Here is a 26,174-nt window from a genome sequence, read left to right as displayed (position 1 = left end):
TCGAGTCATTTCAAGACATTCAGTGGAATTTCACGAACCCCTCCTCCACTACATGTTTAAGTGGGGATGGCACTTGTCCAGAATGGGGTGAACGATCTGAATTTCGTCTTCAGATTTGGATTTAAGGTGTCCTCATTCCTCCAGTGGGTACAGTCAGGGTTCTGAATGACAGGTTTAAGACTGATATCAAGAATTATTACCTTACTCTGCGGGGGTTTGGCAGCTAGAATTAATTGACAGATAGATGACGGACCCAATGAGAATTAACCAGGTGTTATGCTGAGATGACAGCAGGTATGGCAGTTTGGAAGCATGGAGATGAATGGGATAAAGGACCTTGTTCATCCAATCACCTCTACTGATCCTGCACCCTTTATCTTTGCCCGAACCATGTCAAAATTAATCACATAATTTCCTAGTGCCTGGTAAGATCCTATGCTCTTCCCCTTCTCCTCTGCCTGGTAAGATCCTATGCTCTTCCCCTTCTCCTCATAAACCAAGGTTTCAGTGTGCAGAAGCCTGAAGTCCCACACCACCAGGTTCAAGAACAGCTATTTCCCTTCAACCATTTTAGTTCTTGAAACAACTTGCGCAACCCTAATCACTACCTCAGTATAGCAACACTATGACCACTTTGCACTATAATGGAATTTGATTTTTTTGTTCTAATTATATTCTTTCCTGTAAAAATTGTGTATAATTTATGTTTAATTTATGTTTTCCTTGTGAATGTTGTGTATCTGATGCTATGTGCCTGTGATGCTGCTGCAAGTAAGTCTTTCACTGAACTTGTGCTTACATGTACTCGTGCATATGACAATAAACTCGATTTTAACTTTGACCAAAACATGAGCCCTTGGCCACATTCACTCAATGTTCTCAACTTCCTTGCATCCTCATTTGCAGATTTGTATTTCTCCAGGGAAAAATATACTTCTTACCTTGTAATTCTTTTGCAAAGCAATAAACATCATAAGTTTCATTGGTGTCTCTAATACCATATGATCTGACGCCTGGATACTCATCCAAATTACCATAGCATCCCACTCGCGGTTTGTGAATTGGATACCTGAGAAAAGTATTTCAGAAATATGTCTCAGGGATACTGTTAACACTGTCTTTTTATTCACTGTAAATATTGGACTCCCTTGTAAAAGATTTAAAAAGGACAAAACAGGAACTAACTGTCTGAGCCCAGACCAACATCCTTGTACTTCTGTCTCATTTTAGGCTTTGGATTAAGTTCTTGACTTGGACAGGAAGCAGCAAACAGTTGACCACCGGCTCCTACAGTAAACATCGGCTCCAGGAAGCATTTAACTGAGCCTACTCAATCCCACTCCACACAGAGGTCTTGTGCCTCTCCACAGCATCTCCACATCTCTTGAGCATCTCCACAGATGCTGCCTGACCCGTTGATTTCCTCCAACATTTTGTTTGTTGTTACAGAATCAAGCTCCATGACATGTCATGGGTGATACTTTATTCATTTCACCTGCATGCTCAAAGTCCATCACCTATCTTTAAAGGCTCTGAGCTCAATGCTGATTTCAGTCAGCCAATGCTGTGGGTCTGATGGGACAGAGCAAGGAGCTTTCCTTCCCCAATAACGATTAGCAAACTCAATAGGATTTTACAATTGAACTATTTCATATTTATCATTACAGATTTTTTTTTTTAAATTCAGATTTGTTTAATTACCAATAAATTTAAAGAATTGTAGCTGGGGTGGGACTTGAACTCATACCTCCAGATTAGCTCTAGATAACTGGCCCAGTAACATACAGTGGGTTTTGGGGATGAATTATGCTGTTGGAAGCACAGTTCAGTATTAGTCATTACCCTTGGAGACAGAGGGGGAAAGTGGAGGATGTATTCTAGAATATAATGTTAAATCATCTCTCATGCGCTGGAACATAAAATTAAGTATTTGTTCCAAAAGCTAATCTGTAGGCACATTGAGGTAAATTGTGCCAAGTCCCTTTGGGATTTGCGGAGCCTCACAATGCATTGGAAGCTTGTGGACTGATTGGTTCTGTGGAAGTTTGCTTCATATTGTAGGTCTTTTTTTATCACATGGAGCTGTCCCATTCCCCAAAGGTTAGTGGGGCAAAATGTGGAATTGGTCCAGACCTTACTGTTTGATCAGACATCCAGCCAGCATCACACTGATCATATCCATCATCGTAAGCTGCTTGTAGTTGTTCTGGGGTTGCAATGATGGCAGTGTTGTCAATACAAGCCTGCTGGGCTTTGTAGAAGTTGAGGGTGTACCTGCTGGAGATGGCACGATAATGGAAAACGACACCTGGAGTCAAAAAAGAAAAGGCAGATAACAAACACCTTCCTGGTTTGAACTACTGCATTTTTAAGAGCAAATAACAAACTGCTGGAGGAACTCGGCGGGTCAGGCATCATCTGTGGAGGGAAATGGACAGTTGACGTTTTGTTTTGGGTCGACACCCTTCAGCTGGACTGAAAGATAGAGGGGATTAGCTCGTATAAAGAGATGAAGGTTAGGAGTGGAGCAAGAGCTGACAGGTGGTGGATGGATCCAGGTGAGGAAGGGTGATGGACAGATGGAGGAGGGAAGTGTGGAAATGGTGACAAGAGGCTGGGAGGGGGTAGGTGGAGGCAACAAAGGGCTGCAGATGCTGGTAAAGGAAGGTGGAGCGTGGAACCAAATAGGGGAGGTGGGGAGGGCAGATGGGAACATTTGGGTGAGGGGACCCAGTGGGAGGAGTGTGTGGGTGACAGGCAGATGGAGTGGGTGGACGAGAGGAAAGAAGGGGAAGGAAACAGGGTGACAGAGGTCTTGTTTGGTTTTTGGTCCAAATTCCAGCATCTGCAGTCTCTTGTGTCTGCATTGTTAAGAGGTCGTCTATTGTTTGTAGCAGGGGTGTTGAACTCTCAGTCCACGTCTGACTATGCACATCTAGCAGACCTACAAATGATGTGAAAGGCTAGTAGTACAAAGGCACTGGTTCATTCAAGAACTAGAGGGAATAGGTTTAAGGTGAGAAGGAAGAGATTTAATAGGAACCTGAATGGCAACTCTTTCACTTCGAGGGTGTCCATGTAGGGAATGAGCTGCCAGAGAAAGTGGTTGAGGAGGGTACATTAACAATATTCAAGGGACAGGTACGTGGATAGGAAAGGTTCTGATTATGCATATGATGTGAAAGGCTAGTAGTACAAAGGCACTGGTTCAATCAAGGACTAGAGGTTCCTATTAAATCTCTTCCCTCTCACCTTAAACTTATTCCTTCTAGTTCTTGATTGAACCAGAGGGAATGGTTCATTCTAACCATAGTTTGCCATTATTTTCTGAAAATGACAAAGGTATTTCTTTAGGGGAGGGAGGGTCACCACTCTGATTAATGATTATCTACCTTAAGATTATTGGGAGTGATCATTGGGAACCAATTTGGCTGCTTCTGGAACATAGCTATTGTAAAAATGAGTAGCCGTAGAGTCATAGAGCATGGATACAGGCCCTTTGGCCCAACCGGTCCAGGCTGACCAAGATACCCATCTAAGCTAGTTCCACTTGCTCGCGTTTGGCTCATATCCCTCCGAACCCTTCCTATCCACGTATCTGTTCAAGTGTCTTCTAAATATTGTTAATGTATCCGCCTCAACCACTTTCTCTGGCCGCTCATTCCATACATGGACACCCTCGAAGTGAAAAAGTTGCCATTCAGGTTCCTCTTAAATCTCTTCCCTCTCACCTTAAACCTATTCCCTCTAGTTCTTGACTTCCCAACCCTGGGAAAAAGACTGTGCACATTCAATTTCATTCGTTCCATTTAGAATGGCAAAACTAATGCACCTAAATGCAAGACATGAGAACAGTTACAGACACAGGAAACAGTAATACAAATAAAGCAGTACATTTACCTTTGACAACCAACTCTACAGCATCCTGGCTGTCCTCAATCCCATGCATTACCTCACAGCGGTACATTCCTGAATCACTTGACAGTAGTTTATCCAGCTGTAGGGTGGCATCACTTGGAATTTCATGGTAACTTGGAAGCTGGACTCGACCTTTGTACTCTTGGTTGATCTTAACCTTTCCAGAAGTAGCAACCACGATGACTGTCTCTTTTCTGTCCTCTGTGATTTTGGTCCATTTGATTCTTGGGGCTAGCAGAGATGTCAGGGGAGAGTCCGGAGAGAGTGGTGTGGAGGTGATGAAGTAGCAGGGAATAGTCACAGAGCTTGCGAGCACAGCCTTCACTGGTGACTGTGCGGCAATCTTCACACTCAGTGCCTTAGCATTATCTATTGAACAGGGATAAAAAAAAACGCACAGTTTTACTCCAGGAATGGTTCACAAAGTACATCCAGCACACTAAACATTCACTCCTTCCACTTCTGGTACACTGTTACTGCGCCATCTGCAAGATACACTGCATCAACTCACCAAGGCTTCCACCCCCAAACCAATAACCTCTCCCACTGAGAGAGACAAAGACAGCAGAAACAAGTCATGTATCATCCTCACTTGGAAATATATCGCCATTCCCTCATTGTTGTGGGTCAAACTCCTGGAAATCCCCTCTCAACAACACTGGGAATACTTTCACCACACAGACTGTCACACTTTAAGAAGAAAGTTCTTAAACTTCACCAGCTTCTCAGGGGCAATCAGTGATGGCCAATAATTGCTGGCTTCAATATTGATGTCCATAAGAATGAAAAAAGATGCAGTATGATTAAAAAATCCAAGCTCAGCTAATATCCAGAAGTGTAAATGACAAATTCCTCAGGGTATCCTTACACTGGTATGAGGCAGACCATTCCTGGAGGCTAGCAGACCCAAGTTATACTGATGGCTTCCCAGCCAAGGAATGCACATGGTTGAGCATAGTTCATAGGCAGCTAGGTCCCAGTTAAATATAGAACATAGAACATAGAACACTACAGCACAGTGCAGGCCCTTCGGCCCACAATATTGTGCCGAGGTTTTATCATGCTCGAAGTTCTATCTAACCCTTCCCTCCCACATAGCCCCCTATTTTTCTATCATTCTTGTGTCTATCTCTTAAATGTCCCTAATGTATCTGCCCCCACAACCTCTGCCGGCAGTGCGTTCCATGCATCCACCACTGTCTGTAAAAATCTTACTCCTGACATCCCCCTTATACCTTCCTCCAATCACCTTAAAGTTATGTCCCCTCATGTTAGCCATTGTCACCATGGGAAAAAGTCTTTGACTGTCCACTCGATCTATGCCTCTTATCATCTTGTAATATATATTTTTTGGCCCGGGACTGCTTTGATACTAATCCACAGACTGATCTTAAAACACATATATGAAATTTGAGAAATCCCCATGAGGTGGTCAATGAGTTTATTTGCCCTGACTGTCTCACAGGAGCTCACCAAAGTGATTGTTTGAATATCTGCTGACAGTGTTAGATTTATTACAGATCGAGCTAAAGCAACAATCTAACAATTTAGACAATACTATATAATTATTAATCCATGACTTACCAGAAACTTCAACAGAAATAGCTGCTGCGATCACTCGCAAACATACAAACACTAAAAGCAGAGTGGTCATAATTTACCTAGAGAAAAGAAAGTTAAAAAATGAGTTTGTGTCGTTAGTACAGAACAAATATTGATGAATGCCAAAGGAGGGATTCTGTAAGGCAGAGAGAAACAGAAGGTATTGGCTACTTTGTGAAGTCATCTCATCACCAACTTTTATCTCAAGGGAGCTCTGAGCTTGGAATAAGATTTGAGGAAGCCAAAGACATGATTGAAGAAATAAGTTTTAATTATACTTCTTGAAGAAGAACAAATGGTTTAAGATGGGAATTCAGAAATTCCCTTGCCAATCAGTCATCGGCAACCTGGGTTTGTCTCATTTTTTAGAAACATTGGTTGCTGCAGAACTATGATTGGGAAACTCCTGGGATTAAGCAACAATATCCACAGTCAGCCGATTTCAGCCAGTGTAGGATTGGCCTGCTGCAATTAACAACAGAGACCCTGGGGTTTATTGCAGGACCATACCCCTTGTGGGCAGGGCTCATGAATGGACATTACACTGGACTTAGATATGATGACCTCATTCCTGAGGTGCACACATGCAAGTTTTTCAGCTGGACAAGGATTGCACATTTGGTTACCTGTGGATACTTTCACCATACAGACTGTCACTGTTTAAGGAGGTTCACCACCAGCTTCTCAAGGACAATCAGTGATGGCCAATAACTACTGGTCTCATGATTGATATCTACAAGCCACGCAAGAATAAAAAAAGATGCAGTACAATAAAACTTATTGGGAAATACCTTTGTCATTATTTTGAAGTTGTTACCAGTTTCTAGTTATTGTTAGTAAAAAAAAATTGCTTTATATAATATTAAATGATTGACAAAAGCTGACATGAAGGATAAATACAGACACAAACATTCTGAGTGACTTACTGGGAAGGAAATACTGAGTCATTACTGAGGAGAGTTTAATCAATAATTGGAAGTTTTTTTCCCCTCCTCGCCTAATTAAAATGACACTGCAGGTAGAGCATGGTATCAGCAGCCAGCAATACTGTGAATCAATTATATTGATCACTTGGGTTACAAGCTCTTACTGTTGCCTTTTTAGGACATAGAACATTACAGCACAGGACAGGCCCATCGGCCCACGATGTTGTGCTGATATTTTATTCTGTTCTAAAATCTATCTAACCCTTCCCTCCCACATAGCCCTCCATTTCTCAATCATTCATGTGTCCCTAATGTATCTGCTCCCACAACCTCTGCCGGCAGCGTGTTCCACGCGCCCACCAGTCTCTGTGTAAAAAAACTTACCTCTGACATCCCTCTTATACCTTCCTTCAATCACCTTAAAATTATGCCCCCTTGTGTTAGCCATTTTCGCTCTGGGAAAAAGTCTCTGACTGTCCACTCGATCTATGCCTCTTATCATCTTGATAAAGTCACCTCTCATCCTCCTTCCCTCCAAAGAGAGAAGTCCTAACTCACTCAACCTATCCTCATAAGACATGCTCTCCAACCTAGGCAGCATCCTGGTAAATCTCCTCTGCACCCTCTCTCAAGCTTCCACATCCTTCCTATAATGAGGCGACCAGAACTGAACACAATACTCCAAGTGCAGTCTAACCAGAGTTCTATAGAGCTGCAACATTACCTCGTGGCTCTTGAGCTCAATACCCCGACTAATGAAGGCCAACACACCATACATCTTTTTAACAACCCTATTGACCTGCGTGGCAACTTTGAGGGATCTATGGACGTGGACCCCAAGATCCCTCTGTTCCTCCACACTGCTAAGAGTCCTGCCATTAACCTTGTATTCTGCCTTCAACTTCAATCTCCCAAAGTGTATCACTTTATTTATGCGTGAAACTTCTTCAGTTCAATTTTGTCCAAAATCGATCACGAGTACAAAATGGGACTTTATCTGTGCGTCTCAGAGGTTCATACAATGTGGGATGTGACGGGCCAGGTGGACTACTCCTGCTCCTATTTTCTTGTGTTCTTCACTGGCCTCCACTCCCATGACCATGATTGAACAGACCAGACGTTGCTGCGTAAGGCAGTCATCCAACCTGCATTTGGTTTCCTCAGCATAAAGGAGACCCCATCTTGAGCACTGAATGCGATACACTAAATCAGAAGGAGTACATGTATATTGCTGCTTCATCTGGAAGGAGTGGTTTCCACCCATGATGAGGGGAAGTGAGGAGGTCGAAAGGCAAGTGTTACATCTTCTGCATTTGTGTGGGAATGTGTAACGAGAAAGGAATTGGGGATTGGCAGAGACAGAAAAGTGGACTGGAGTGTATTTCGGTATGTTGAAAGGGAAGGGGATGGCCGTGGCATTATGTTGAAAGTATCAGAAATCACAGAGGCTGATCCATTGAATTGGAGGCTGGTGAGGTGGAAGGTTAGGACTCGAACATAGAACATAGAACAGTACAGCACAGGAACAGGCCTTCTGACCCACAATGTCTGTGCTGAGCATGACGCCGAATTAAATTAAATCCCTTCTGCCTGCACATGATCCATCTCACTCCATTCCCTGCATATTCACGTGTCTGTCTAAAAGCCTGTTAAATGCCACTGTCGTCTCTGCTTCCATCACTATCCCTGGCAGCGCATTCCAGGCACCCACCACTCTCTGTGTAAAAGCTTGCCCTGCACATCTCCTCTAAACTTTCCCCCTCTCACCTTAAATACATGTCCTCCAGTATTTGTCATTTCTACTCTGGGATAAAGAGTTTGACTCTCTACCCTATCTATGCCTCTAATAATTTTATAAATCTATCAGGTCTTCCCTCAGCCTCTGACACTCGAGAGAGAGAACAACCCAAGTCTGTCCAGCCTTTCCTTATAGCTCATACCCTCTAATCCAAGCAGCATCCTGATAAAATTCTTCTGTACCCTTTCCAAAGCCTCCACATCCTTCCTGTAATGGGGCAACCAGAACAGGACCCAATAGGGAACCCTATCATTGTTCTGGGTAGGAGATGGGGTGAGCACCAAAGTGATTTAAATGGAACAGACCTAGTTGAGAGTCATGTCAAGGATGGTTGAGGAGATAGTTATATTGGAACCACTGGCGAGGAAGGTGTTGTCATCAGAGCAGATGCATTGAAGATTGAGAAACAGGAAGAAAGGAATGGAGTCATGGCAGAAAGCCAGGTCGAGTGGATTCTATTCAGTCAGTAAAGGTGAGCTTCTGGTCACCTGTCACTTAATTCTCCAATGCACTCCCACTTTGACTACTTCAGTCTCCTACATTGCTCCAATGCAGCTCAAAGTAAGCTCAGTGAACAGACCTGAACTGGTTACTCTGCTTCTCTCTCCACAGATAACACCTGACCTGGCCAGTATCTCTGGCATTTCCTGTTTTAATCTCAGAAAATTTATTTAGAATATCTACTCACATGTGCATAGTGCTTATGTAGATTTTATACAAGCCTTTTCTTGGTTTTCAGAAACTAGTTTGATTCAACTCTTACTGTCTGAAGATAGGCATTGAGTGAGTGAAGAATGTCATGCAAATGCTCCCTCTGGTGGCTCAGTATCTACACAGCAGACAAGGTGGATTCAGCTCCTGTGCAGTTAGCAGTTCTCAGCTGAGGGTGCAGTGGGAAGGTTAAAGTCTGCCTCACGTCCCTGGGTTAAAGGGGAGGGAGAACCACAGTCTGTCATGGTTCTTGCTTCTGATCATGTGTGGTAACCCCCTTCATGGGGGGATTACCTTCACTTTCAGCAGTTGCACAACATGGGATTAAATGCATATTAAATGGGAAGTGATGTAGTGTTCCAAAAACCAGAAATTGCTGGAAATACTCAGCAGGGCAGGCTGCATCTGTGGGAAGAGAAACAGAGCTCATTTTTTGTCAGAATTGGGAAGGATACAAAAGAAGCTTGTCAAGCTGAAGGGAGGGTGGGGAAAGGGGATGCCCCTGAAAGGGAAAAACCGGGGTCACCATGGAGAGAACCTGTAAACAAGTGACTTAGCATTGCTGGATTCATAGACGGAGTTCAGGAACATTGATACAACTATATGAATTCTACCACAGTAACTAGGGAATTTAAATTCAGGTAATTAATATTATATAGGGCGGCACAGTGGTACAGCTGGTATAACTGTTGCCTCCAGTAACCTGCATTCAATCCTGATCTAAAGTTTACGCGTTCTCTATGTGACTGCGTGGGTTTCCTCCGGGTGCTCTGGTTTCTCCCATATCCCAAAGATATGCTGGTTAGTAGATTAATTGGCCACTCTAAATTGCCCCCATTGTGTAGGTGAGTGGTAGAACCTAGGAAGGAGTTGATGGGAATGAGGGGAGAATAAAATGGGTTAGGGTAGGATTTGTGTAAAATGGGTCCTCGATGGTTAACACAAATTCGGTAGGCTAAAGGACCAATTTCTGTGCTGTATTTCTCTATGGCTCTAAATCTGTAATTAAAACAATTCTCAGCAACAGTAACAGAAAACTACCAGATTGCATAAAAATGCCTTCAGAGAACAAAATCTGCCACACTTACCAAGTCTGGCCTACATGTAACTCCAGAGTCACCAATGTGGTTGACTCTTAACTACCTCTTCATGTAGGGTAATTAGGGATGGTCAATAATTACTGGGATTTTAGGTGATGTCTCCTCTCCATGATCAAATAAAAGCAAACAGAAATAACTAGGAGAATGAGGTGGGATATATAACGGCACACTATTCTTATATTGTCTGTTTAATGTGATTGCTGAGATGTGAAATGATTTCCTCTGTGTTTGGCATCAGATGAAGAAGAGGTCAAGAGCAGGGCAAAAGCAAATAGTGGCTCAACACATCAGAAGCCTTTTCCCAGTTGAAAGTCCCTGTGCCTGAATAATCCAAACTCCAAAGTCAGAACCTTCGGAGGAGGAAGATTAAAATAGCACCGACTTAGACAGAGGTCTCAGCTAATCTCCTGCACATTTATTTTTAAATTTACGGTTATGGGAAGAAAATCATGGGATTTTATTTATATTACCTTGTAGTACATCTCTAAATTGGTTGCAGTTTAAAATGTTGCATTGAGCACAATTTCCTGCTAATCATGTCCTAACTCAGAACAACTCCTGTTCACCCATCATCTTACGCTTTCCTGGGTTCCAGTCCAGCAGTTTTAAAATTCTCATCTTTATTTTCGACCAACCTCACCCCTTCCTCCCTTTAATCTCCTCCAGCCCATCAACCCTCCAAGATCTCGGCCCTCCTCCAGTTCTGGCCACCTGTACTCTTCCGATTTCAGTTGCTCTACTAATGACACCTTTACTGCCAGCTACCAGGACTCACACAATGGAATTCTGAAATTAAAACTGAAAGTGCTGAGAACACTCAACAGGCCAGGCAGCATCTATGGAGAGAGAAATAGTTCGGACAGGTTTTCAGAACAGGAATCCATTCCCTGAACCTGTTCCCTTTTGTTCATTCATCCTAGCTTCTTTTTGTGCGTCATGGTGTCAAGTTTTATTGGATAACAGTTCTATGAGGTGCCCTTGAACATTACTATGTCAGGTGCTCTATATAATTGCAAGTTGTTGTTGGTTTACTGTGACCATCAAGTGAAGATAAATATGGATTTTAGATGTTGCAACACAAATTCATTTTGCAATGTTAATGTCCAGTTCCACTGAAGCTTCATTCTTTGTGATAAACTCTTTCAGTTTGGTTTGCTGCCACCTAATACATCTGTGATCTGCTGCTGGTGTGGGCCAGAGGCCTTGTCAGCAACCACCAGCTCTGATTTCTGAATGAATTGGGCAGTGCCCTGCTCACCCTTACTGACTGGCTACAGATCAGTTTAAACCCTCTGCTATGCAACCATATGCACAAGAAGGAATTTCATCTTCAGGTACCGAATGCATCGCAGACTAATGAAAGTGTGCTGCTCACTGGAATTTGCCATTTATTTTGGCCAAAATAAGTCTGTTGCAATAAAAGCAGAAAATGCTGGAAACACTCAGCAGGTCAGACAGCATCCGTGGAAAGAAAAACGGTTAACATTTCAGGTCCGGGAAACTTCGTCAGTAACAGTGCCAATAACATTACCAGGTTGTCAGTAAAAACCATCATGGTTCACTAATGCCCTTCAGAGAACAAAATCTACCATCCTTACCATGCTTGTCCTAAATGTGACTCTAGAACTTCCCAAGAGGCTGGAAATAAAGGTTAACTGTTTCTCTTTCCACAGATGCTGCCTGACCTGCTGAGTGTTTCCAGCATTTTTTTTAATTTCAGATTTTCAGCATCTGCAGCTTTTTAGGTTCATTCTCGGTCCATTGCAACAGATGGAACAGAAGGAGCTGATTCTTGAGCTGCTACTGGCTGACAGCACCATGGATGGGCACATGGACACTCAACAGCCTAACTACCTGTGTGTGTTGACTTAGATGATTTCAGCTGGCAGGGTCACTGGAAAGGAATAAATGTAGGGAAGATTCCCACCCTGTCAGTTTGCAGGGCCTTTTTCTGGAAAACATGAAAAACCACCTGATCGCTAGCCAGGGGCCAATGGAGGGTTTTACAATTGGCCTCAGCAACAAATAGTCTGCTGGAGGAATCAATGGGTGAGGCAGCGTCTGTGGAGGGAAATGGACAGTTGATGTTTCAGATCGAGACCCTTCATCTGGACTTGGACCCTTGGACCTGGATCCACCTATCTCTTGCCAGCTCTTGCTTCACCCTTTCCCCTTACCTCTTTACACTCCCCTCTACTCTTTCAGTCCAGTAGAAGGGACTCAACCCGAAATGTCGAATGTCTATTTCTTTCCACAGGTGCTGCTCGGCCTACTGAGTTCCTCCAGCAGATTGTTTGTTGCTCCATATTCCAGCATCTGTAGTCTCTTGTGTCTCCGTTTCACAATTGGCCTGGCTTGTCTCTATCGCACTCCCCTTGGGAGTCTTGCCAAGTGTGTGAGCATTGATTGTACTACTGAGCTAAGCCCTTGATGACTTCAAAGAACAATTTGGAGCTCAGCAAGCTATTCAACTGCAAGAAGGATGGCAGTTCATTGAAAACCTATCTTTCATGCAGATACACATTAAACTGGGAGTCACATGGTTGTGATTAGGAGCAGGAGCCCAAGCTGATTTTCTGTCTCCTAACCTTGGAGATTGGCAACCAGCTGTAGCTTTGCAATTGCCACTCACTTCAAGGTCAGTCAGTTCAGAAGTGAGTGGAAATTGGCTCTGGGATCATTCTGTTCTCCCTCTTTCAGTTCCACACTGCAAAGAAAGAACTAGCATAGAAAGAACTCTCACGCCCTTAGGATATTTCAAAGCCAGTTAAGTATATCCGATATATCATCACTTTTGCAATGTCAGAGACAGAGGAATTGCACAGATTCCACAGAAACAGCAATGATGTAATGATCAGACAGCTTGCTTTCAGAATTGTTGGTTCACCATTAAATGTTGGACAGGATATCGGGGCATGAATGATAGAAAAATAGGGGGCTATGTGGGAGGGAAGGGTTAGATAGATCTTAGAGCAGGATAAAATGTTTGCACAGCATTGTGGGCCGAAGGGCCTGTACTGCACTGTAGTGTTCTATGTTCTATGTTCTAACGTCTCTGCTCCTCGCTCAAACTGCATCACAGAGCTTTAATATCCAAAAATATTTTAAAAATCTGCAGATGCTAGAAATCTGAAATAAAAACTGAAAATATTGGAAACACTCAGCAGGTCAGGCAGCATCTGTGGAAAGAGAAATGTTTCAGATCAAAGACTGTGTGTCTTTTCATAGATGCTGCTTGACCTGCTGAGAGTTTCCAGCACTTTCTGTTTTTATTTGAGCTCTTATAGGAGACAAAGAGTTGTCTCATATTTATATTTCATCTGAAGGGTGACATCTCCAACAGTGCATCACTCCCCCAGTATTGCATAGGAGTACCAGCCTGGGTTATCACTCTCAAGTCTCTGCACATTCTGACTTAGAGGCAAAGCTGTAGCCTGCCATATCAACAGGGAATATAAGGTTTATCGCATTCTTAACAGGTAGCTGGAGGATTAGAAAATAAAACAAAGATGCCCTCTGACCACTGAAGGGGGTGAAATGTGCCTAAAGTGAACTTGCACCTCCCTTAAGAATCTTACATCTACATAAGAAGACATTATGCACTATGCTTAACTCAGAATGATTATGACAGGACTGATTGTAAAATAAATATTTGACGGAGCTACTGTCAGCACCGTTTCCGTACCTTGGTGCCCTGAAGTACAGACTCAGAAGTGCAAGGGAAGAGAGGTCTCAGGCTGGCGGAGAGAAGGGTTGGCATCACAGGAATCTAAATAAATACTTCTGTGTACTTTGTGTTTTTCCAGCTGTTTTAGGTGAAAAATTCCATTAAATCCTTATTCAGTTTTGGTCTCCTTTTAAATACTGGCCCTTTATGCAATTTGTTTATTGTTCAAAGCTCTGGCCAGAAGTATAAAATAAGAATTTAATGGTAAATGGATTGCATTTAACAGGGAATAAGGAACAGAGTGGTTCATTCAGCCCTGTAAAATCTAACATTGACTCACTGATGCCTCATACTAATACACTGGATGTAAAGTTGCCTCTATCTGTTCCCCTCTACCTCCTTTTTCCATACCTGTCCTAAATCTGCTGAGGTATGGTTCTGTTGATACCTTGCTTTGGCACTGCACCTTGAAGCTTTTCGATCAGGAAGACCCCTCTTCCTTTGCAAGTCCTCTCTCAACTCATCTGACACATACACTTCCTAGCAGGGGGTCCTTGGAAAATGGCAGGCAGAATTTTATCCATCAAACGGGGGAACACCACTCTCTCTCACTAGCCCAAAGGGTACTGAGGCAAATTAGAGCACCCAAAATACCATGATGGCTGAGATGAACTAACTCAGCACAAACCAGGAATTAAACCTGGGATGGTTTGCCCCAGATGGTTTGGAAGTGCACCACTTGATAGGTCTATGGTGTGAAATCTTTCCAGCTCTGTGCAATTCCTCCAGCTCTGACATTGCAAGAGTGATGATATATCGGACGTGTGAATGTTTTTCTTCTCCCCAGAGAACAGAGGACCTCTGGAAGAGTCTGCAATGGATGGGAATTGACTGAACTGGATCAGTATCTGGGAGGGCCACAGATCACCACACACAAACATGAGGCACTGGAGAGGAGCTGGGATCCAAATGACCTCCTCAGCTAGATCACCTAAAGTCTGCAGGAGATTTCCCAATATTTTTCCCCCCTGTAAATAATCCTGGACTTACTTTCATCTCAAAGATGCTGTCTCAGAGTGCCAGAGACCTGGGTTCAATCCTGACCTCAGGTGCTGTCTGTGTGGAGTTTGCCTGTTCTCCCTGTGCCCACGTGGGTTTTCTCATGTACTCCAGTTTCCTCCCACATCCCAAAGAGTGTAGTTTGATAGGTTAATTGGCCATTATAAGTTGCCCCTAGTGTATGTGAGTTGTAGAATTGGGGGGAGTTGATGAGAATGTGGGGAGAATAAAAAAAGGGATTAACGTAGGATTAACGTAGATGGGTGGCTGATGGTTGTTGTGGCCTCAGTGGGCTGAAGGGACTGCTTTGTGTCCTGTATCTCTCTCTATGACATGTTTTTCTGTAGGATGGAGAGAGAATGTTTCATGGTATAAAACTGTGCACAGCATGAATCAGAAGGTCTTTCCCTGTCCATTGCGGTTTGTATGCTCGTAAACTGGAAACTTGGAGCAGTCCGAGTAGAGCTGTTGAATACATCTTGATGTCCCACAGGCTCCAGCCAACTCTTTTATATCAACGTCATTGATTTCCCTCTGCAATAACATTTACGGCAAAATTAATCTGACAGTATTGGGATTTTCTTCTGCTAGGTCGATACTGTAATTAATTTTGCAAAGGCCTTAATTAAAGGGGCTTGATGACGGTAGCATAAATTGTTGGACTGGAATCTGATCTAAGTTACCACCTGAACCTTTGATCCAGAGATGTGAATCTGAAGATTAGTCTTGCAGATGGAAATCAAAACTTGCAAATAAAATGAATTGGGAATAAAGAAGGTAACAGCAATAACAGTAAACATAGACCACAGAACAGTACAGCCCAGGAACAGGCCCTTCAGCCCACAATGTCTGTGCTGAGCACAATGCCAAATTAAACTAAATCTCTTTTGCCTGCCCATGATCAATATCCTTCCATTCCCTGCATATTCATGTGTCTATCTAAAAGTATGTTAAATGTCATTATTGTATCTGTTTCCACCACCGCTCCTGGCAGCCCATTCCAGGCACCTATCACTCGCTATGTAAAAAACTTGCCCCGCAAATCTTCCTTAAACTTTCCCCCTCTCACCTTAAATGCAATTCTCTGGTATCTAACATTTCTACCCTTGGAAAAAGAATCTTACTGTGTGATCATGAACCTACCAAATTATCATTAAAAAAGAATCATCTTCACCAGTATCAAAGGAGGAATTTAACTTATTTGTGATTCCAGGGTCCCTTTCTCACCTCATTACAGATTGCCCCTCACTTGTGCTCTGAAATGGTTGAACAAGCCACAAGTTTTCAAGAGTCAATTGGGATTGAGCCTTGCCAGTGAAGTCCACATGCTAGCAATGAATTATGTTTACTATAGACATCTGCAATTGTTGAATCATTTTGATGAATTAAATGACAGGTCGCTCATCTGGATCTTTTATGCATGGAAAAGAATAAAGACCCTTTAATAATCACATAGAGAAGGGTTCCGGCAGGGTTCTGGCAGGGAAGAGTAATCACAGAAATGTAGAATTTCACATTCAATTTGAGGGTGACAAACTTGGGTCTGAAACTGATGTCCTGAATTTAAATAAAGACAATTACAATGATATGAGAACCGTGTTGCTGATGTGGACTAGGAAAGTAGATTAATGGGTAAGACAGTAGATCAGTAGTGGTAGGCGTTTAAGGACGTGTTTCAACAAGGGTATACCCCAGTGAGAAAGAAAAGATCTACGAGAAAAATACATGATCCTTGGCTCACTGAGAAAGTTACAGATGGTATCAAAATGAAATAAGATGCTTTTAATGTTGTGAAGATTTGTGGAGGATTGGAAGATTTTTAGGAATCAGCATAAGATGACTAAAATGTTATAAGAAGAAGATGGAGCATGAAACTAACAGATAATTTAAGAACACACTGCAGTTGCTTTTACAGTTATATATGAAGGAAGTGACAAACTATAGTGAATGTTGATCACTTGGGGGTTGAGAATGTGGAATTAGTAATGAAAGCCAGAAATAGCAGAGATCCTAAACAATGTACTTTGCATTGGTCTTCCTGATAGCAAACACTAAAAACATCCCAATAATTGGTAATTGATCATGGATATGGAGAGAAGAACTTAAAACAATCACCATCACTGGAAAACTTGGCAAACTAATGAGACTAAAGGCTGCTGTCTCCTTGACCTACCGGTCTGCACCCAGGATCTTAAAGGAAGTGACTGCATCTTAAAGGAAGTGACTTAAAAGAAGAGACAGTGAATGCATTAGTTATAATCCACTGAAGATCCTTGGATTCTGGAGAGGTCTCAGATGAGTGGAAAATTGTAAATGCACTATTATTCTAGGAAGGATGGAAACTGAAGGCAAGAAACTATAGGCCAGTTAGCCTGATATCTATCATTGGAAAAATGCTGGAATGCATTATTAGAAAATCATACAACAATCAAGTCAACATAGTTTTATGAAAGGGAAATCACGTTTGACTAATTTGTACACTTCCTTGAAGATGTAACAAACAGGACAGATAAAGGAGAACCAGTTGATGTAGTGTGTTTGGATTTCCAGAAGACATTCTATAAGGTGCCCAGAAAAGGAACATGGGATTGGGGTAATATATTCGCATGGATAAGGGAGTGATTAACTAACAGAAAACAGGGAGTTGTGATAAAAAGGACATTTTGAGATTGGCAGTCTATAACTAGTGCCGTCCACAGGGTTCATTGCTGGGGCCTCAACTGTTTATAATCTATTTTGATGACTTGAATGAAGGGATTGAGTGTACTGTAACCACATTTCCTGATGATACAATGATAGGTGGGTTAGCAAGCTGTGAGGAGAACAAAAGGTGCCTGCAAAGGGACACAGGTATGTGAGTGGGCAAGGAGTTGGCAGCTGAAGTAAGGTAGGAAAATGTGAGGTCGTCCACTTTGTAAGGAAGAACGGAAAAAGCAAATTGTTATTTGAGTGAAATGAGACTACAATATGTTGTGGTGCAAAGTGATCTGGGGGTCAGTGCATAAAACAAAAGGTTGGTTTGCAAATGTAACAAAACATTAGGAAAGCAAATAGAATGTTGGCCTTCATTGCAAAGGGCACGGAGTATGAAAGTATGGAAATTTTAGTGCAACTTTACAGGGCCTCATTGGGACCACATTTGGAACGCTGTACACAGTTTTGGTGTCTATATTGAAGGAAGGAAGTGGTTGTATTGGAGGCAGTGCAGAGAAGGTTCACCAGTGGTTCGATTCCTGGGATGAAGGAATTGATGTTGAAGAAAGATTGGGCCCATGCTCCTTGAAGATTGGGAGGTGATCTCATTGAAAAATACAAGTTTCAGAGAGGGACTAACAGGCATGATGCTGAGAGGATGTTTCTCCTAGTGAGGTTTGCCCCTTTCAGCTGAACCTGAGAAGGAATGTTTTACTCAGAGTGCTGCAAACCTTTGGAATCCTCTACCCCAGAGAACTGTGCACGCAGAGGCATTGAACATATTCAAGGTGAAAGACAGACAGATGTTCAAATTACAAAGGAATCAAAAGGTATGTGGAGAGAGCAGGAAAACGGTATTGGGTCCAAGACTGGATCAGCTATGAACCTACCAAATTACTGGAGGAGCTGATTGGTTGAGTCCTGCTCTGATTTTTTTGTGTGCTTACATTCTTATGTTCTCTTTCCAAACTTGAGCTGGAGATACTGCAATATCTTGTGGTTGGACATCCCCACTCTGGAAGGGAGGTCACTAGGACTTTCTATTAAAAAGAACTGCTTGTATTTCTTTCTCTATCGCCGGAGGCTACAGGCTGCACAGAAAGGGGCTTTACAAGATTTACAGGTTCCCCAGTGTGCCGTTCCAGAGACCACACCACATTGGTTTGTGGGCACTGCATAGTAACTCTGCCCAAAACTGGCACCAAAGAAAGATCCAGACCCTTGATGCCAATCTGATGTGTGACCAATGTTAGGCAACTAATCTTGCAGTCAATGCCCAATGTTGCTGTTACAGTTCTCTTGAAGCTACCCACAGCACTGAGCCAAAAGGTAACCACTGGGCGACAAAGGTTATCTGCAAACAACATCTCTGAGGATTTTGGTGCACAACCCACATACGTCTGAGGGTTGCATATGCACAAGGAGAGTCATGCAAAATACTGGCCACTGTTTCCTTCAGAAAGAATATCAGCCTCTCAGGACTGAAATGAGAAGATGCACCTTGAATCAGAAGGTTGTGAATATTTGGAGTTCTTTGCCCAAGAGGGTTGTGGAGGCTCAGTCTCTGAATATATTTAAGATGGATATTAATAGGTTTTTGGATATTGCATGAGTCAAATAATGTGGGATTAGTGCAGGTAAAAGGTCAGCCATGATTTCATTGGAAGGGCAGAGGAGGCACAAAGGTCGGAATGGCCTACTCCTGCTTCTAGTTTCTGTGATAGTGCAGATCATTGGTGTGCTTCCTCTACCGGGCTGCTCTATAGGGTCATGGAGTCATACAACACTATTAGCATAACGCTATTACAGCCCCAGCGACCTGGGTTCAATTCTGGCCACTGTCTGTAAGGAGTTTGTACGTTCTCCACGTGTCTGCGTGGGTTTCCTCCAGGTGCTTCAGTTTCCTCCCACATTCCAAAGACATACGGGTTCGGAAGTTGCGGGCATGCTATGTTGGCGCCAGAAGCGTGGCGACACTTGCAGGCTGCCCCAGAACACTCTACGCAATGATGCATTTCACTGTGTGTTTCGATGTACATGTGACTAATAAAGATATCTTATCTTATCTTAAATATGAAGTGGATTGGGTTGGTTGGTTGGGAAGGCAAGTTGGAGTTCTATTATTGCACCATATATAGCTTTGCAGTCAGAAGAGAAGGTGAGCTGATAGTGAGGCGGGACGAGAGGAGGAGGATCAGGAATAAGAGTACCACTTCCCTCAATGGCTTTATCCCCGGCATTTCTGAAACAAACTAGGAATGGCCAGCACGCTCTCCTGTATGGAACTAATACATATAGGTTATCTCCTGCTCCTTCCAGTTACATTGGACTGTGTCAGTGGTGCCATGCAATCTGTTTGGTAGATGTGACTGTCAGGGTTGAATAGTTGGCAGTGTGTGTGTGCAAGCTGTGAGGTATGGGTGCAAGAGTTACAGTCCGGTGCAGTGGAGTGCATGAATGTAAGGTATGAGTCCTAATTGATGGGGTTATTGGGAGATGTGACGCGGGTGCAGCAAACTGTGTAGTGTCTCAGCCACAGTGCTTGGGATATGGCTTTCAAAGGTGCATTGACGGACCTTGGTTGCTTGAGAGATTTTTGCAGTACTCCACCCAGCTCCATGGGATCTGATGCCTGAGCTCCTGAACTACTTGCTCCCACAGCCTGCTGTGCTCGGGCCCTCCTGCAGAAAAAAGGACGTCCCAACTCTTTTTCCGCCTCCCCTCTCAAGGCTTCCCGGTCAGTATCTGTAAATCTTCAATCCTGCTCACTCCCATGTTGCACCCGTCTCCTTGGTCAGGTTATGTTAAAGAACACCTGCCATCAACTGCTCCAATATGAGTGGACCTCCCCTTTAAGAGGTGGTGCTGATCTTTAAGCTGGGGCTATTCACCCATGTTACTGGCCTAATGCTGAAGTATGCAGTAAAAGTTGGCCTGCTGACCTATTCCACTCAATGAGCGTGGGCCAATCGTGCATTGCAATCATGCCACCTGTTTCCGGAGGTTATTGAATTTGGCCCTCAGGATGTTTTTCCACCAGGCCGTCCGGTGCCCAGCTAGAACTGCAGACATCTTGAATGGCTTTTGCTAAAAATATGAATCTGATTACTTTCTTCCAGTTTATTCAAAGCCTCTGGTGAATCAAAGAATGTCCTTGATTGCCAAGACTTGGTGGAACTTATCATTCTCCAGGGATGTTTTCCAAATAGAATTGAGGGTGGGAACAGGGCCTATAGGGGTACTTCTGGGAAACAGAGTTCTGGTCTAGCTATCCAGGAGGTACTGTTGCACGTCTGTGCTGCGGATTGGATGGGCACAGGTTAAAGTCCTCAGCCAGCCACGTCCCTGCATATCACCTTCTCAGTCAAGTCGCTTGAACTCAGACTAGAGGCTTGACCTTTGCCCGCATGAGTGGGCACCAGGGAACCAGCCACCTTTTGGATGTTGAAGAGCAACTGATGAAGATCTCAGCATATTACAGATATACAAAGGGTTCTGTGTCTAATTGAAAGGCGTTTTCACTATTACATAATCTGTAAGAGGTAATCAACTCTTCCGAAGCTGCCCCATCTCATGGATCTTTCAGGTCCTGCCAGCTTGGTAGTTCAATCTTGGTAGATGCACAATGCTTGGTAGTTCAATCACTTGCTGCTTGGAGCATTCTCTTGCACCTTATCAACCAGCATACACACAAATAGCTGGCATTGTCCAAAAATATTAAGCACTATTTAAAAATAATAACCAAATTATGAATCATCATTTACATTACTTCCCATGAGCAGCTTGGGAATGGAAACTGAGGGTGTATGCACTGGTAAAATGGAGGATTCATGATTCAATGAGATATAGAGAAAATGAGGTATAAAGGAAGTAGAGAACTAAGACTTCTTTTCATGCAGTTCTGATGATAAAATATTGATCGTTGGAATTGCATAAAAAATGATAGACTTGCTTTCATAATTTTTCCTATAATGGCCTCAGGACATTCCAGAATGCCTCACAGCCAATTAACTTACCAGGAAATACAGGCAAGGGGCTAAAAGTGGGGAGAAGGATAGACAAGGAGGGTGAGGAGTGTTTGAAAGAGACTGCTGTGGTAGTAGTGTAAGTGAATGGTGTTTGCAAAGTCAGGTGTGAACTTAGAAAGGAAGCAACAGGTGAAGCTATTTTTAATCTTTGGATCAACAACCTGCACTGCAGTGATCTGATGATCTACTTGGATGGTTGCCACAGAAACATAGATCGTCCACACAAATTTGTTTTCCTCAATATTTGTTTGGTTGTCTTCAATTTAATTTTCATTCAAAAAATCTCGTTTTTAAGTACATTTATGTGAACAAAATTACAGGTTATCTGTGAGTGTTTACAATGAACTGTTAGCCCGCCACACCACTGCTTGCAATTAAAACAACAGATAGTTGTTTCTTTTTTAATTTTTACAGCTGGGGGAGAGGAGGAAAAGCAGCAAAGATTGTGTCATATGACAGCTTGATTTAGAAAAGAGGACAAGTAGGAAAAGTACAGTTCTCGACCTGCCCTGTTGCTGTAAGCAGTTAAGTCACAACATGAGAATTCAGAGGCCTGATGCAGAGATTTGACTTCAGTTAATTAAAAAAAATCTGAAGCATAAAACTGAGATCAGTCTGGCAACTATGAGACTGCCAGATTATTACAATAACACATCTGATTCACTGTTGTCCATATTCTGTGAATAACTAATAAAAAATACGGAGCTATGTTGTGGGAGGCTTGGTTGACAGAGAATGTTGAGGTTGGCTTAGAGTAAAACTTACCTCTTTCACCAGGCCTCTGGCCATCTGATCAATGGTGAACTTTGTTGTATCCTTCTTCTTCTTCTATTTAAGCCATTCCTTGGGATTGAGGGTGACTTGCTTCCAAATCAGTTTTGTGGGTTCTGAGGTGACTAAAGAGACCTGTGTGTGAATCAGGGATTCCACAGATGGGGCAGGAGGTGACTGATGGAGCAGGCAGGTTGGTAGTTTGTGAAGTTGTCCAGTCCATCTGCCACTTATGCTGGGCTTCTATGTACTCCTGATGCATGGCTTCAGAGTTCTCAATACTATCTGAATGCTTCTCCTCCACTTTGAGCAGTCATGGGCCAGAGATTCATAGGGACATTGCACCTCTTCAAAAAAAGCTTGGGTGCATCCTTAATTTGAGCAATTATTGTGAGCAATTTTGAGCCTTGTATCTAAGGAAAGATGTACTGACCTTGGAGAGGGTCCAGAGGTGGTTCACAGGAACAGAGGGCTTGACACATGAGAAGCGTTTGATGGCTCTGGGCCTGTACTTGATGGTGTTCAGAAGGATGAGGGGGAATCTCATTGAAAACTGCCAAACACTCAAAGGCCGAGGTAGAGCGAACGTGGAGAGGATGTTTCCATTAGTAGGAGAATACAAGATCCGAAGGCACAGCCTCAGAGTAAAGGGATGTCCCTTTATGAGATGAGGAGGAATTTCATCAGCCAGAGGGTGGTGAATCTGTGGACTTTGTTGCCACAGAGGGCGGTGGAGGCCAAGTCATTGGGTGTATTTAAGGCAGAGGTTGATAGGTTCTCGATTGGTAAGGGGGTTAAGGGTTACGGGGAGAAGGCGGGAGAATGGGGTTGAAAAAAAAAACAGCCATGATTGAATGGTGGAGCAGACTCGATGGGCCAAATGGCCTAATTCCTCTCCTATATCTTACGGTCTTAAGTCTTTTACTCCATCTCCTCCCATGTCAGAGCTTGGAACAAAATGTTTGTCAATATCTCATGTGGTCCAATGTTGACCGTTGTTTCACAAAGCTCTCATAAAGAGTCTGGGGATATTTTAGTGTTAAAGGCACTACAGAAATGAAAATATTTGTTCTTGTAAACAAGAATGGGAGAAATGGCTTCAAAGCATGATTCAGACAAGTTGTGGTTAAGGGACTAAGGCAGTAGAGAGGTAGGAGGAAAGTGTGAAGATTCCTACATGTGATACCTGGGACTGTACAATAACTGCTAAGTGATGCTCTCTGGTCTTTCAGGTGTAGGAGATATCAACTTTAACAATGTGGTTGTCTCGGTGGTGTGATGGAACTACCACAGTGTAGCTTGTGGGCACTGAGTTAGCCCACGCTGTAGTTAAGAACACTGCCCGTTAATAGATCTGAGCTTGGTGATGGTCAAATGACCTGGAGCGGCCACGACGAGGAGAGTGAATGAGTTCTCATTTACTTGTGAAGGCCTGTCACCATTCGCAAATATAAGAATGTTTTGTGACTATTTTGCTCTAAATCCTACTTCAGGGAAGTGGATATGGAATGATCATTCTGATTGTTGTCTAAGTTCTGTCTGGGTAGGGCGACACAATGGTGCACTGAGAAGAGCTGCTGCCTCACAGCTCCAGAGACCCGGGTTCAATCCTGACCTCAGGTGCTGGCTGTGTGGAGTTTGCACGTTCTCCCTGTGACTGCATGGGTTTTCCCCCAGTCCTCTAGTTTCCACCCACCTCACAAAAGTGTGAGGGTTGGTAGGTTAATTGACCACTATAAATTGCCCCTAGTATATAGAATCTAGGGGGAGTTTTAATGTGGGAAGAATATTATGGGATTAGTGTAAATGGGTGCTTGATAGTTGGTATGGACCTGGGTGAGCTGAAGGGACTGCCTCTGTACTGTGTGACTCTATGATGCTATGGTATTGGTATTGGTTTATTATTGTCATTTGTATTGAGGTACAGTGAAAAACTTGTCTTGCATACCGTTCGTACAGATCAATTCATTACACAGTGCATTGAGGTAGTACAGAGTAAAAACAATAACAGAATACAGAGTAAAGTGTCACAGCTACAGGGAAGTGCATTGCAGGTAGACAATAAGGTGCAAGGTCATAACAAGGTAGATTGTGAGGTCAAGAGTCCATCTCATCGTATAAAGGAACTGTTCAATAGCCTTATCATAGTGGGATAGAAGCTGTCCTTGAGCCTGGTGATACGTGCCCTCAGGCTCCTGTATCTTCTGCCTGATGGGAGAGGGGAGAAAAGAGAATGACCCAGGTGGGTGGGGTCTTTGATTGTTCTGGCTGCTTCACCAAGGCAGCAAGAAGTATAGACAAGAGTCCATGAAGGAGAGGCTGGTTTCCGTGATGTGCTGGGCTGTGTCCACAACTCTCTGCAGTTTCCTGTGGTCCCAGGCAGAGCGGTTGCCGTACCAAGCTGCGATGCATCGGGATAGAATGTTTTCTATGGTGCATCGATAGATGTAGTTGAGTGTCAAAGGGGACATGCCAAATTTCTTTAGCCTCCTGAGGAGATGGATTTCTTCAACCTCCTGCTAAAGCCATGGTGGGAGATCTAGAAGCTTCCTGGGAATTCCATTCAATGGAGTTTATTGCTAGTTTTATTTTATCTCTGGTTCACTCCACTCTTCACTAGTACTTGTCAACATTTACCCTCGATCAGTATCACAAAAATAGACTATCCTGTCATCGTCACATTGTTGTCTGCAGGATCTTGCTGTGCTGCATTTCCAACACTACGGCAGTGAATACAGTTCAAAAATACTTCATTGCATGGGAAGTGCTTTGGTAAGATGCTATATACATGCATCGATTTTTTTTCCTTGATCACTCTCAAATGCCTCACCCCAGAATATGTGTGTACTTAAACCAAGAGCCTCTCAAAATTGCCACCCATGAAGAGTAACTACATTCTGTGCTTTGACAGATATAATAATTGACCAAAAACTTAAGAGTAGTTTGAAGTTTATGAACAAAATGCATGTGGACTTCTGGGCTCACAACGGATGATTCACAGGCTGTATTGGTATAGTGGTTATGTTATTGAACCATTTATCCAGAGAATGCGAGCTCAGCTCCCACAATGACATTTTGAAATTTGGAAGCACATTGAAATAGAAACCTGGGATCAGCTATGAGGCTGTGTCGCCTTTGTAATTCTTGGCTGACTAGTGGTCTTTCGAGAAGAAAGCCCATTATCCAGTATCATGCAACTCCATTATGTGTGAGACTCCCAATCTCCTGCTGAGGTAACCCAGCCGGCTATTGGCGTAGCTGGAAGAGCTGCTGCTCCCCAGCTTCAGCGACCCAGGTTCAATCCTGACCTCCGGTGCTGTCTGGGTGGAATTTGCTCATTCTCCCTGTGGCCACATGGGTTTCCCCCAGGGTGCACCAGTTTGGTCACACATCCCAAAGCTGTGCTGGTTACTTAGTTACTGTGAATTACTCCTAGTGCAGGTGGGTGTGGAGTTGAAGGCCATGTGAGGGATAATAGTTTACAGGGAAATAAATGGGGAATGGAATGGATGGGAATGCTCTGACAGCTGGCACAGGCTGGATGGACTGAATGACCTCATTCTTTGATGTAAGGAAATATGAAAAATATAAGAAGTTGCCACAAACATAAAGCCATCCTTCCCCTACCAACATCCCCACCACCTATCAGGGCAATGAGAGATGGACAACCATTTTGCCAATGGTACTCGCATCCTAACAATTGATTTTAACTCATTTTGGATGATTCACCACAGTTGTAACACACTTCCATGCAGCTGCAGTGGTGTGATACTTTGGGGATGAACACAAAAGTTGTTCTCAGCAACACAAATTCAGGGGATGGTCACATGAACTTGGAGTTTACTTTGTGTCTTCAATAAAAACATTTTTTTAAACAACCTGAAATCCCTATTTTTGAAA

The 26,174-nt window shown here is 43.2% G+C and overlaps 1 protein-coding gene across 1 annotated transcript in view; it reads right to left on the bottom strand.

Moving 5' to 3' along the window:
- LOC127584100 (aggrecan core protein-like) overlaps window positions 1-26,174 on the bottom strand; it is a 91,462-nt gene that overhangs the window by 46,549 nt on the left and 18,739 nt on the right. Inside the window, exons 2-5 of the mRNA XM_052040664.1 lie at window positions 5,503-5,579; window positions 3,901-4,287; window positions 2,134-2,308; window positions 942-1,069 (exon numbers count right to left, since the gene is read on the bottom strand). Of these exons, the coding sequence (XP_051896624.1) occupies window positions 942-1,069; window positions 2,134-2,308; window positions 3,901-4,287; window positions 5,503-5,572 (760 nt within the window). The 5' untranslated portion in view covers window positions 5,573-5,579. The remainder of the gene's footprint in view (window positions 1-941; window positions 1,070-2,133; window positions 2,309-3,900; window positions 4,288-5,502; window positions 5,580-26,174) is intronic.

The sequence above is a fragment of the Pristis pectinata genome, chromosome 28 (genome assembly GCF_009764475.1).
Source record: "Pristis pectinata isolate sPriPec2 chromosome 28, sPriPec2.1.pri, whole genome shotgun sequence".
In the NCBI taxonomy this organism is placed as follows: Eukaryota; Metazoa; Chordata; class Chondrichthyes; order Rhinopristiformes; family Pristidae; genus Pristis; species Pristis pectinata.
The sequence above is the reverse complement of the archived record's forward strand: the minus strand, read 5'-3'. Positions and strand labels throughout refer to the sequence as shown.